The sequence below is a fragment of the Propithecus coquereli genome, unplaced genomic scaffold (genome assembly GCF_000956105.1).
Source record: "Propithecus coquereli isolate 6110/MARCELLA unplaced genomic scaffold, Pcoq_1.0 Scaffold553, whole genome shotgun sequence".
Lineage (NCBI taxonomy): Eukaryota > Metazoa > Chordata > Mammalia > Primates > Indriidae > Propithecus > Propithecus coquereli.
In genome coordinates, this window is record NW_012151430.1 from 723,704 (window position 1) to 736,208 (window position 12,505).

General features: G+C 35.6%; 1 protein-coding gene across 2 annotated transcripts in view; it reads left to right on the plus strand.

Moving 5' to 3' along the window:
* FNIP1 (folliculin interacting protein 1) overlaps positions 1-12,505 on the plus strand; it is a 109,215-nt gene that overhangs the window by 73,114 nt on the left and 23,596 nt on the right. For both annotated transcript variants that reach the window (XM_012657633.1, XM_012657632.1), the window contains 3 exons: positions 336-471; positions 2,185-2,386; positions 6,313-6,398. In XM_012657633.1, the coding sequence (XP_012513087.1) occupies positions 336-471; positions 2,185-2,386; positions 6,313-6,398 (424 nt within the window). The remainder of the gene's footprint in view (positions 1-335; positions 472-2,184; positions 2,387-6,312; positions 6,399-12,505) is intronic.

Sequence of the window (12,505 nt, forward strand, 5' to 3'; positions counted from 1 at the left end):
AAACAAAACAATCCTTTCTAATTTAATGAAAAATTTTTTATTTTTTATTGTTTTCTTCATGTGAGTTATATGCAACTTGAAAAATAGTTCTCACGGCTCCAAGGTGAAGAGATGTGTGAATTACATATGTTTCACGAGGCCCCAGGCTCAAAACTAGCATGAGTTAAATACAACTCACATGGCAGTTAATGTGTTAAATAGAAATTTTAAAGGCTCATGAAGCAAAATGAAAAATTTAAGTCCACCTACTCTTAAATTTGTTAAAAAGAAATTTGTTCTTATGCTTAGAGATTGTTGACTTACACATTATACTTGTTGTTCCTTTGACTTAACAGCGTCCCTCAGCAGCTTGCTTATCACTCCATTTCCTTCCCCGAACTCCTCACTCACCCGAAGTTGTGCCAGCAGCTACCAGCGACGTTGGCGACGCAGCCAAACAACAAGTTTGGAGAATGGGGTATTTCCTAGATGGTAAGTTAGAACTTTAAACTTAGAACAAGATTGGTTAGTTCCTTAAACACAATTTTATGTGGGTTTTTAGATCCTGGACTTGCATTTTGTGTATTTTAAGTCTGGAACTGAAAACTTTTAAAAGGTATTACCATTTCTTTCATTGTGCCAAGTTGTATATAATTTACCATTTAAGTGTACTTTTTTTTAAGTGTACAGTTCAGTGACATTAAGTACCTTCACATTGTTGTGCAGCCTTCATCATACAGCTGCAGAACTTTTTTATCTTCCCAAGCTGAAACTCTGTACCCATTAAACAGTAACTCCCCGTTCCTCACTCCCCTGCCCCTGGAAGCTGCCATTCTGTTTTCTGTCTCTGTGAGTCTGACTACTCCAGGTATCTTACATGAGTGGCATCATAGCAGTATTTGTCCTTTCACGTCTGCCTTATTTTACTTAGCAAAATGTTTTCAGGGTTTACCTGTGTGTGTCAGAAATTCATTCCTTTTTATGGCTGAATAACATTCCATTTTATATACGACCACATTTGTTTATCCATTCATCTGTCAGTGGACATTTAGGTTGTGTTAGCTTTTGGCTGTTGTGAATGATGCTGTTGTGAACATGGGTGTGCAGATATGTGTGCGGATATCTGCTTTTACTTCTTTGGTGTATGTACTCAGAAGTGGAATTGCTGGATCTCATGGCAATTTTTAATTCTGTGAGGAGTTGCCATGCTGTTCACCGTGGCTGTACCATTTTACGTTCCCACCAGCAATGCATAAGGCTTCCAACTTCTCTACATTCTTGCCAACAGTTTTTTTTAATAATGGCCATCTTGATATGAAGTGGTTTCTCATTCTAGTTTTGATTTACGTTTCCCTAGTAAATAGGAGTGTTGAGCATCTTTTCATGTATTTATTGGGCATTTATATATCTTCTTTGGAGAAATGTCTATTCATGTCCTTTGCCCATTTTTTAATTGGGTTTATTTGCTTTGTTGGTGAATTATGGGAGTTCTTTATATATTTTGGTTATTAATCCTTTATGAGATACATGATTTGCAAATATTACCTCCCATTTCATGAGTTGACTGTGCTTTTTGTGTTATATCCAAGAAACCATTACCAAATTCAATATCATGAAGCCTTTACCCTGTGTTTCATTCTAAGAGTTTTACGCTTAAGTCTTTGATCTACGTGCTACATGTTTTGATATATCAGCCTTTCATGTTTCTATTTTGGCAAGTTACTCCATTCTTGAAAGATCTTTTTAAACTCTACATTAAGCATAACTATAGGTAATGAAACTTCTTATTTTCTCCTTTATTCATTCCCTTTATTCCCTCATCTTTGACTTTACACCTGGAATCAAAAGGAGAGACAAGTAAATCCTAGAATATTGAAAAAATTGTACCAGACTCATCTCTAAACCTTAAAATTCAGACATGTTTAGGTTGATTACGAATTGGGATTATCTGCTGCTTCAGTGACTTCTAAATGGACAGAAATGTTCCCAGTCTGACTCTCTAGTAAAACTTCTTATGAAAATGTGAGCATGAAAGAACAGCCAGTAGGTTTCTCAAAGAGATATACAATTGATATGAAAACTTAGATTTGTGTGATAAAAAAGCAGAAGTCCCTTGACTTGCCTGCATTTAATTAGCAAGAAGATTGAATTGTGAATTAATTATTTTTATTTTTTTTAAATTAAAAAAAAACATTTATTTTTAAGGTCTATAGAAGAAAGCTTTAATCTGTCAGATGAAAGCTGTGGCCCTAACCCAGGAATTGTGAGGAAAAAGAAGATTGCAATTGGGGTAATCTTTTCGTTATCCAAAGATGAAGATGAAAATAACAAATTTAATGAATTCTTTTTTTCACATTTTCCTCTCTTTGAAAGCCACATGAACAAATTAAAGAGTGCAATAGAACAGGTAAGCATAGTTATATATTCACATCTTTTTTAAAATGTTATTCTCCCGATTAGACATTATGTTTGTTCATTTGGCAGAAAAATTAATAAGACACTATGTGGGTACCCTATAAAGTGCTCTGGGAGATAACCAATAGATTTAGCACCTTTTAAGAAGTTTACTGACCAATAAAAGATCTAAAGTCATTCATCCATTCATTCTGTAAATGAATATTTCAGGGCCTAAAATGTGGTGGACACCATTCTACCAACTGAAGGAAGTTTGTGGAAAAAACACTCCTGGCCTCATGGGACAGCAAACAAACAAATGAGTGTACACTATTTTAGATGATAATAAGTGCTGTGGAAAAAAATAAAATAGGGAAAGATATATAAAGAATGCTGAAAGGAAGGAATACTTATTTTTATGGGCTAGTCAGGAAGGCCCCTGATAATAACATGGTCCGGAGATACCGGGAAGTGAGCTGCAACTATCTGGGAGTTGCTCCAGACGGGCAAAGGCACTGTGATAGGAGTGAGCTTGATGCTTCAGCAACATTAAGGAGGCCAAAGTGGCTAGGGCGAGCGAGAGCAGCCCACACAGGGCTTTGTAGGATACTGCCGTTTGAGCATTGGCATTTACCCTTAAGAAATACAAGAAACCATTGGAGGGTTTTGAGTGGGGAAGCGACACTATTTATAAGGATCACTCTTACCGATGGTAGAGAATAGATTTCTAGGAGCGAATGTGGGTGTGGTGGTGCCAGGTAGGCGGATGTTGCAATAATCCAGGTGAGAGATGGGGAATATTCAACCAGTTTAGTGATGGAATTGGTGAGAAGTGGTTGGATTCTGAGTATATTTTGAAATAGAGCCAATGTGATTAGCTGATGGACTGAATTAGGGTGTGAGAGAAAGAACAATCAAGGTTGACTCTAAGATTTTTCAACCAAGTAGTTAGGATGGAGTTGCCAGTATAGAAGTGGGAAAAACTGCGGATGGAACAGGTTTGATGGGGAAAGATGAGTTTTTTTTTTTATTTGCCTCCTGAACATCCAAGGGTGGAGTTTAGGGGAGAGGTCATCAGTGTATAGATGGTATTTAAAGCCATGAGACTGACTGAAATAGGGAGGAGAGAAGAGGAAATTCTAGGCCTTAGATGTGGAGCATTTTAATATTTAGAGTTTGAGAAGGTAAGAAGGAACCAGTAGAGGAGATGGAAAAAGACTGGCCATTCAATTAGGAGGAACAGCCAAACAAGAGTACTTTTGCAGGGGAGCCAAGTGAATAAAGCGTTTCAAGGAGGGAGTAATTGATTGTGAAATGCTGCTAATAGTGTGTATAATACCAATACATAAAGTAAGAAAATTGCGAACTATGTGATAAAACCTAAGGATAGCTAAAAAAGCATGAGCAAAGTTTTTTAGTAGTTCAGAGGAAAGAAAAATGACTTCTTATTGGGAAGAAGTTTCATTTGGACTGCATCTTGAAAGATATATAAGATTTTCTTAAACATAAAGCTCTGAAAATTGGATAGAGCAGAATAGCAAGAAAATTGATGTTCTTGCCACCCAAAGGCAACTCACTTTCATGCTCAAAGTGTTATTTATTTAGGCCTTTTCTTTGCATATTGTACTTTTACTTGGTAGGTACTGTACTGTGTCCATATTTTCAGAATTATGTACCCATTTTAACACGCTGGCTGCCACACTAGAAAAAAAATTTTTTTCTTTGGGGCCACGGTGTTTTATTATGAAAATAGAATAAAAACTTCGAAAACAAAATGATCCTTTCTAATTTAATGAAAAATTTGTTATTTTTATTGTTTTCTGTGCATGAGTTATATGCAACTTGAAAAATAGTTCTCACAGCTCCCAAGGTGAAGAGACATGTGAGTTACATATGCTTCTTGAGGCCCTGAGCTCAAAACTAGCGCGAGTTAAATACAACTCATGTGGCAGTTAATGTGTTAAAAACTCATCACTGTAACACATTTCTCATGTTATTATAAATGGTTCTTAAATATATTTTAGTGGATTTCTTCAGTTTAAGTAACAATTTGCTTATTAGACATTTCCACTTTTTCGCAGTTATTGCTACCCTATAGTTAACATCATGGTGAACTGTACAGATTGTTTTTCAGAGGAGATGCCCAGAAATTGAATTAATGAAATCAGTGGCTATATCCAAAGTTCTTAATCCCTGTGACAATACGTGGAGGGAAAGGAGATGAAGAGAAGTAGTGAGTGGTACAACTGACAGAGTTAATGGGGACCCACTGATGAAGAATCTAGAATGCTTGCTAGGGAGTTTTGACTTTATTTTTAAGGTTGTTTTCAGTTTATGCTCTAGGAAGGTTAATTTGCCAGTATGTTAAAAGAGATTAGAATAAGAGGCTAGAAGTGGGTAGACAAATTGGAATGGTTTAGAAATCAGAGGATGCATCCGAGTAACTCAGTAGTGACTGAGGATCCATCTGCCTCTAAGAGGAGACACAGGTGTTAGTTCCTCACATTGAATCTGTCAAGAAAACAGAGTAGCTATTCTTTTTTACTGAACAAATGAGTAAAGGCCATTTTCATTTATGTTTTCTTAAATTAGTTACATTTTCTTCAGTTGACCATGGTCCCATTTTGTAGTCTATTGTTGCCAAAAGTCATCACACACAGTATTTAGCTGTGGCTGAACTGACATTTTGAGTTAAGTATTTGAAAAAGTATTAAGTCCTTGAAAAAGTATTTCAAGCTTTAGATAAAACTTGAAATAGGCATTATGGAACTCATTAAAGGTTACTTTTTAAGTGTTTTTGTGTTTTAACGCTTTGACCATTCTGTAACCTAAGGTGTACGTTGTTAGTGCTTACAGTTGTCCGGATATTTGTTCCAAGTTTAGTATCCCATTTTTTATTAAAGCTGAAAGATAAAACTAATCGAATGGTTTTATGTAATTGAGTTGGACTTAATTTTGAAAGTTCTATAGTAGTTAATTAATGATAAAATATTTTAAATACTGGACCATCCAAAGAAGTTATCTTCTAGAGCCGGTTTTCAGACTATGTACTTTTTTTTTAATAAAAGGTATGCATTTTGTTTCTGAGCTCCTCGGCAGTTATTTTAAAGTCTGCTATCTTTTGAGATCTATAATGTACTATTGCTGATAAAATTAAGGAAGAACACTACTCAATTTTAGCAAAAGAATATTCACTTTTTTATAAATTGTGAGTCTCTTAACAGTTTGAAAAAACATAAAGTAAATTTTACTTTCACATTATGAAGCTTTTGGATGTCCAGGAACATGATTTCTGGCCTGAAGTAGTCTGACCTCTTACATACATGTTTTTTGAAAAATGTTTAATCACTTTGTAATTACATAAAGAATACAGAATTCTCTTTGAAAACATCTAAAAGATTACAGATCAAGTTCTTTTTGACCTACATATCCTACTCCTGATCCCTTTTTTGTCTACCTAGATCAAAGCTTTTCAACCTCAGCTAAATATATTTTTAAGAAAGCAAATATTACTCATAACTTGAGATATCTTTCTGTAGAATGTTTAGATTTTAAGAAAAGTTAACCAAAGCATTATCTGTGAAATGTAAGAGTAAAACTATGAGCTATTATTGAGTTATCATTATGTGTGGGGAGAAAAAAAAGTTTTTCGTAACCCAGAAACTGTCAACATCAGTTTTTTTGTGTGTTGACATTCTGTGGTTTGACAGTTACAGTAAGAGATTTAACAGTTGAAAAGTTTGAATTTTGTTCAGTTGTTAATGACCGCATGTGCAGAAGAGAAAGTAACTATAAATGTGTGTGCCTTCTTTATTTCTTTCTAGATAAATATGTTGGTGGAGTGTTATGTAAATATGTGACTATCTTTTTTCTTTCTTTTTTTTTCATGTTTTGCTCATGATTATTATGAGAATTAACTGTTTAATAATTGTTTTCAAGGCTATGAAAATGAGCCGAAGATCAGCTGATGCCAGTCAGAGGAGTTTGGCATATAATCGAATAGTTGATGCCCTAAATGAATTCAGGTACATACATTCCTCAGCTTTCTGTAATACAGAGTTATTTCACAGTGCACACAGGAAAATTGAATTTTTTCCTTTAACTTGCTCTAATGAAATTTATTTCTTTAAATTTCTTTGTTCTCTAGTCAAAGGAAGGTGTAATTCAGTAGACCATTGTCTCCTGTTATCAAATCTCAAATATACTTTGGGATTCAGGCACATTTGGGAGCCATCAGTGGTAGGGTTTTCAGCACTGGACCATTTGGCAAGAAGACATGACCAGAAGATATCCTTGTTCCAGCAGAGGTGTGCCTTGTTCTCTCTCAGGCTCTCCCATGTGTATGAACTGGTTAAGTGTCACTTAACCAATGGTAGTAGTCAGGTGTTCTTGGGTACATGAAATGTAAGGATATGTGGATATAAGAAATGTGAACTTGACGTTCCACATGGCTCTGTTGATGGATCCTTTTCCCTAGAGATGGCACAGCGAATAGTCTTTCTTCTGCCAGTGTTTTCCAACTCAGCACAGCTTGTGCTTGAAGACCCAACAACTACTATAACTGTCCTCTAACTGTACAGCAAGCAAACATACTGCAGATGATCTTATGTTGGGAATCACAGTAAACGACTATAAATCCCTTGAAGAGATTTTGTTTAGTTCTGCTTCATCCTCTGAGTCTTTTATTCTGTAGACTGAGAGTATGGCACAACAGGTGAGAACTAAGACTTTAGAATCTAACAGACCTATATTCTGACCCTGGCTCTGCCATTTACTACTTCTGCTGACCCTGGGTGAGTGCATTAGCATTTTTGACCCCTAGTTCTCTAGTTTAAAATATGTAAATTCAATTTATTAATAATCTAATAGACTGTTGTGAGGATCGAATGAGATGATGTATGTAAGGTACTTGGCAGGATGCCTGACATTAGTGGCATCGCAGTTGTCTGTGGCACCTACAGCCCACAGCAGTGCTTCCCCAACTTCAGTCATTCACATCATACCTTCAAGTTTTGCCAAATCTGTGTATCGTCCATGCCATTTTGATTTAATGTTTCTTTTAATTGATTATATAGGGCTATTCAGATTATCCGTTTCTTCTTTGTGAGTTGTGGTAGTTTTTGGGCATAGTGTTGTTTATATTATTCCTTAATTATCCTTTTATTGCTCATAGGATCAGTAGTGATGACCTCTCTTTTGTTTCTGATTTGGTAATTTGTGCCTTTTATTTTTTTTTTTCTTGGTTTCCTGGCTAAAGGTTTATCTTTTTTGTTGGTCTTTTTCAAAGAACCAACTTTTGGTTTCGTTGATTTCCTTTATTCATTTTCAATTTCAATGATTTCTGCTCTGGTTTTTATTATTTCTTACCTCTTGCTTACTTTAGTTTTATGTTGTTCTTTGTTGAGTTTCCTAAGATTGAAGCTGAGATTATTGATTTTTAGAACTTTCTTCTTTTCTTATGTGTGTTTTCAATGCTATAAATAGTCCTGTAAGCATTGCTTTTCCCACATTCACAAATATTGGTAAGTTAGATTTACATTTAGTTCAAAAATATTTTTAATTTCTCTCGAGATGTCGTCTTTGACCCTTGTGTTATTTAGAAGTGTGGTGTTTACTGTCCAAGTATTTTGGAATTTTCTAGTTATCTTTTTCTTACTGATTTCTAGATCCACTGTTGTCTGAGAACACACACTGTATGATTTCTATTATTTTAAATTTGCTCAGGTGTGTTTTATGGCCCAGAATGTGGTGTATTTTGGTGAATGTTCCCTGTTAGCTTGAGAAGAAATGTGTTTTCTGATGTTTTAGATAAACTTGTGCAAATGTCAATTAGATCCAGTTGATTGATGATACTCGTTCAGCTCAACCATATCCTTACTAATTTTCTGCCTGCCGGATATGTCATTTACTAATAGGGGATATTTAAATTTCTTTTTTTTCTTTTTTCTTTCTTTTTTTTAGGGGCCAGAGTCTTGCTCTGTTGCCCTGGGTAGAGGGCAGTGGCATCATCGTAGCTCACTGCAACCTCAAACTCCTGGGCTCAAGTGATCCTCCTGCCTCAGCTCCCGAGTAGCTGGGACTACAGGTGCATGCCATAATGCCTGGCTAATTTTTCTATTTTTAGTAGAGATGGTTTCACTCTTGTTCAGGCTCATCTCAAACTCCTGAGCTGAAGCAATCCTTCCATCTCGGCCTCCCAGAGTGCTAGGATTACAGATGTAAGCCACAGTGCCTGGCCTAAATTTCCGACTATAATAATGGATTTGTTTATTTCTTCTTGCAGCTCTATCAGTTTTTTACATCACATAGTTTGATGCTCTTTTGTTAAGTGCATACACATTAAAAATTATTATGTCTTCTTGGAAAATTGGCCCCTTATCGTTATGTAGTACCCCTGTTCATCTCTGATAATTTCTGGTGTTCTGACCTGTGCTTTGAGTGAAATTAAATTAATATAAGTACTCTAGCTTTCTTTTGATAGTGTTAATATGGCATATCTTTTTCATGCTTTTACTTTTAATCTATCTGTGTCTTTATATTTAAAGTTTCTTGTTAGACAACACAAAGTTGGGTCTCTACCTTTTAATTAATGTATTTAGACCACTCACATTTAAAGTGATTGATATATTAATAGTTGGATTAGTATCTACCATATTTGTAACTGTTGCCTGTTTGTTTCACTTGTTTTCTGTATTTTTGTTTTTTCTCTATTTTTCTTCCTTCTTGGGTCTTAAGCATTTTATATGCTTCCATTTTGCTCTCTTCCTTCAACATGTCAATTATATTTCTTTAAAACACTGTTTTTTTCATGTTTGCCCTAGAGTTTTCAATATATATTTATAATTAATCTGAGTCTACTCTCATAGAAGATCAGACATGTTCAGGGTGATTTGGCGATAGACATAATCTAATTCTACTTTTAAATAACCCTGTACTGCTTCATAGGCAATACAAGTACCTTATAAAAAAATATTCCCAGTTCCTTTCCCACATCCCTTATTACATTGCTGTCATTCATTTTTCCATTAGCTATAATCATTCAGTATGCTGTCGTTCACCTTTTGCAAAGATTTATTTGTAACCCCAAAATATACTTGCAGTGCTTTTGCGGTAATTTGAGCAAACGTACAGAGCAGTGAAAACTTTGAGTCACCTGACTCACGTGTTCCCAAATTAGGTCAAACAAGTTGATGCTCTGCCCTCTCGTTTCACCTTTATGCTGTAAACAAAAGTCCTTTTTGACATTTATTAAGTGCCAAGTTTTTTGCATTATTGTCCTTTTTGTAAGTGATTTTGCTGTTAAAAATGGCTCCCAAGCATAGTGCTGAAATGTTGTCTAATATTCACTGCAAGAAGACTGTGATGTGCCTCACAGAAAAAAATACATGTGTTAGGTAAGCGTCATTCAGGCATGATTTGTAGTGCCGTTGGCCCTGAGTTCCCTGTCAGTACATCAGCCACATGTATTAAATAAGGTGTGCCTAAACAGACACCCACACAAAAACAAGGTTGTGTATTGATGGATTGATGAAAATGTTGCGACCAGAGGCTCACAGGAGCCTGACTGGCCCTGTATGTCCCAAGGAGCAGTGGTGCGGTGTCCACTAGTTCACTGCTTGGTGGACTTCCTAGAGCATAACTGCTCTCAATAATGAGAACAGACCATGCAGTCGGCCCTCTGTGTGTGTGGGTTCCACACCTGCAGATTCAACTAACCTCAGATCGAAAATATTTGAAAAAGAAAAAAAACAAAAAACAGCACTACAACAATTAAAAATAATAAAAATTTAAAAACCAGTACAGTATAACAACTATATATGTAGCATTTACATTGTATTAGGTATTATAACTAATCTAGAAATGGTTTAAAGTATGCAGGAAGGTGTGCACAGGTTATATGCAAATACTATGTCACTTTGTACAAGGGACTTGAGCATCCACGGACTTTGGTACCCACGGGGGTTCTGGAACCAATCACTGGAGGATACTGAGAAATGACTCTACTTTTTAAATTAAGTGATTATTGAAAATTATCAATTACATAATTTTCAAAGTATTTGATTATTTGAGACCAGATGATAAATGCATTTTGGGTAGGTGAGAAGAGGAAGGAAGTGATTCACATATATCCAGAAATCCTGAAATCTAGAGAAGCAGGAAGCATGTTTACTTAGCATTGCTGCCTGGCAAAGATGATTTTTTACTTAAACTTCATGCATATCAAAGAAGATTATATCATGTCCACAGTTCCCTCCCAACCAAAGGAGTCTTTCATTCTCTGGACACAAACTGGGAAAAATAAGGGGACAGATTACTGACAATACTTGCTTTTCTTACCACTTAAGAATGATAGGACATAATTATTCTTCTGTAGAAGAAATCATTACTGCTAGGTTGTTAGTGACAACATAGAGTTGTATATAGTGAGAAGCACTATTGTTTAATAGGCTGATTTCTTTGCACTTGATAGCACCCCGAGGTTGTAACACATATCCCTTAACACTAAAGCAGTCAAGAAAGGCCCTCAGGGGAGCACTGGCAGCAGTGTCTGTGATCTGGCTCTGTCCCCTGATGCCTGGATTTGTAGTAGACTGGAATATGCTGAAGAGTATGAAGAACTATGAAGTTCTTCATGAGTATGAAGAACTCTAAGTGATCAGCTTATTCATTTATTTATACAGTGGGTTTTTTTTTTTTTTTATCAGAAACTACATGCACATGGTTAGGAAACAAAAAAAATCTGGAAGGTCTATTAACGAAAAATAAATGAACTCTATCCTACCCCATCCACCCCCCATTCTTCCCAAAAACATTCTTTTAACTCGTATGTTTTCTGTTATTTACCTCCATGTTGTTAAATAGTTTACTCAATGCTATTTCTTGATTTATCAATTTTAGATCATATTTATTTTCTGCCATGATAGGTGAGTTTACACCTACCCCTTAGTCTTTTATACTCTCAGTATAGTAATAGCACTATCTTGTCCTTCACATCTGGTAAATTTTCTACTTTCTTTGACTATTCTGTTTTCTTTCTGGGATCTTTTTTGTTAGAGATCGGCACTCCTGGATTGTTCTTCTAGGTTTCTTTTCTTTCATTGTCTCCTTTTTTTTTGTGAATGTATTCTTTTCTTTCTTGTTTTTCTGTCCCTTCTATGATTTTTTACATTTCGGCAAATCTTCTGTGCAAGAAGTTTTCAGGAATCTTTTTCTTTGAAAAATAGATTCTCTATCATATTTTTTAAGAATGTACGTTAGAATTTTATTTAAAAATTCTCTTCTGTTTCATGCATTATTTCTATTTCCTCTGGAGTCATTTTGTTTATGTATGTGTGTGTTCTTTCTGTTTCTGCCTCTTTCTCTTTCCTTGGAGGCTTTCTCTAAATATCAGTGTTTTTTGTTGTCCACCCTTAGTTGAGAATGAGACACCAAACTGCAGGTTGGGAGTTCTGTGCATAATCAGGCTTTCAGCTGAAGACCTTCACTTTATTTTAAATCTTTTTTCATTATCACTCTCTGAAGGAGCATATTTAGACATTTTTTCCCTAATCTTTGTCCCTGCACTTCCCCCCCATAAAATTTTAACACCACAAGATGTACTCTGTATCTGTTTACATACTGTGAAAGATGCAAATATTAGGAAGGATTCGGAGGAGATCATTCCTCTGGGCTATTCAACAGCTACATCTTCTCTCACTTATACAGTCACTCTGTGAGGAAGTGCAGTGGAGGTATAAGGGGTTGCCGACCATTTGTGGACTTGGAATGAGTCTCCCAATTTTCAGTCTTTGTTTCTTAACGCCTGCTTCTGCTTTACCAAGCATTTGTGAATCTTTTTTTTTTTTTTCTTATTACATTTGTGAATCTTGAGCCTCCTCTTGCTTTAGTCAGGGCAGATTAGCTCCTCTTTATCCAGGTCCCCTCTGTGAGACTATAGCCTGTGGCTTCCTCTACTCTACTCCTTCTGTCACCATGCCTTCATGTCTTTTGTTTTCCAAAATTTTATGAAATAATTTTCACTAATGATTCATCTCCAGTTCTGTATGTTGCAGTGGTTTATCTGTTTCCAAAACCTTAAGTTGTATTCAGTTGAGGCCTTAAAACTGAAGAGAAATAAACGTTTGTGTTCAGT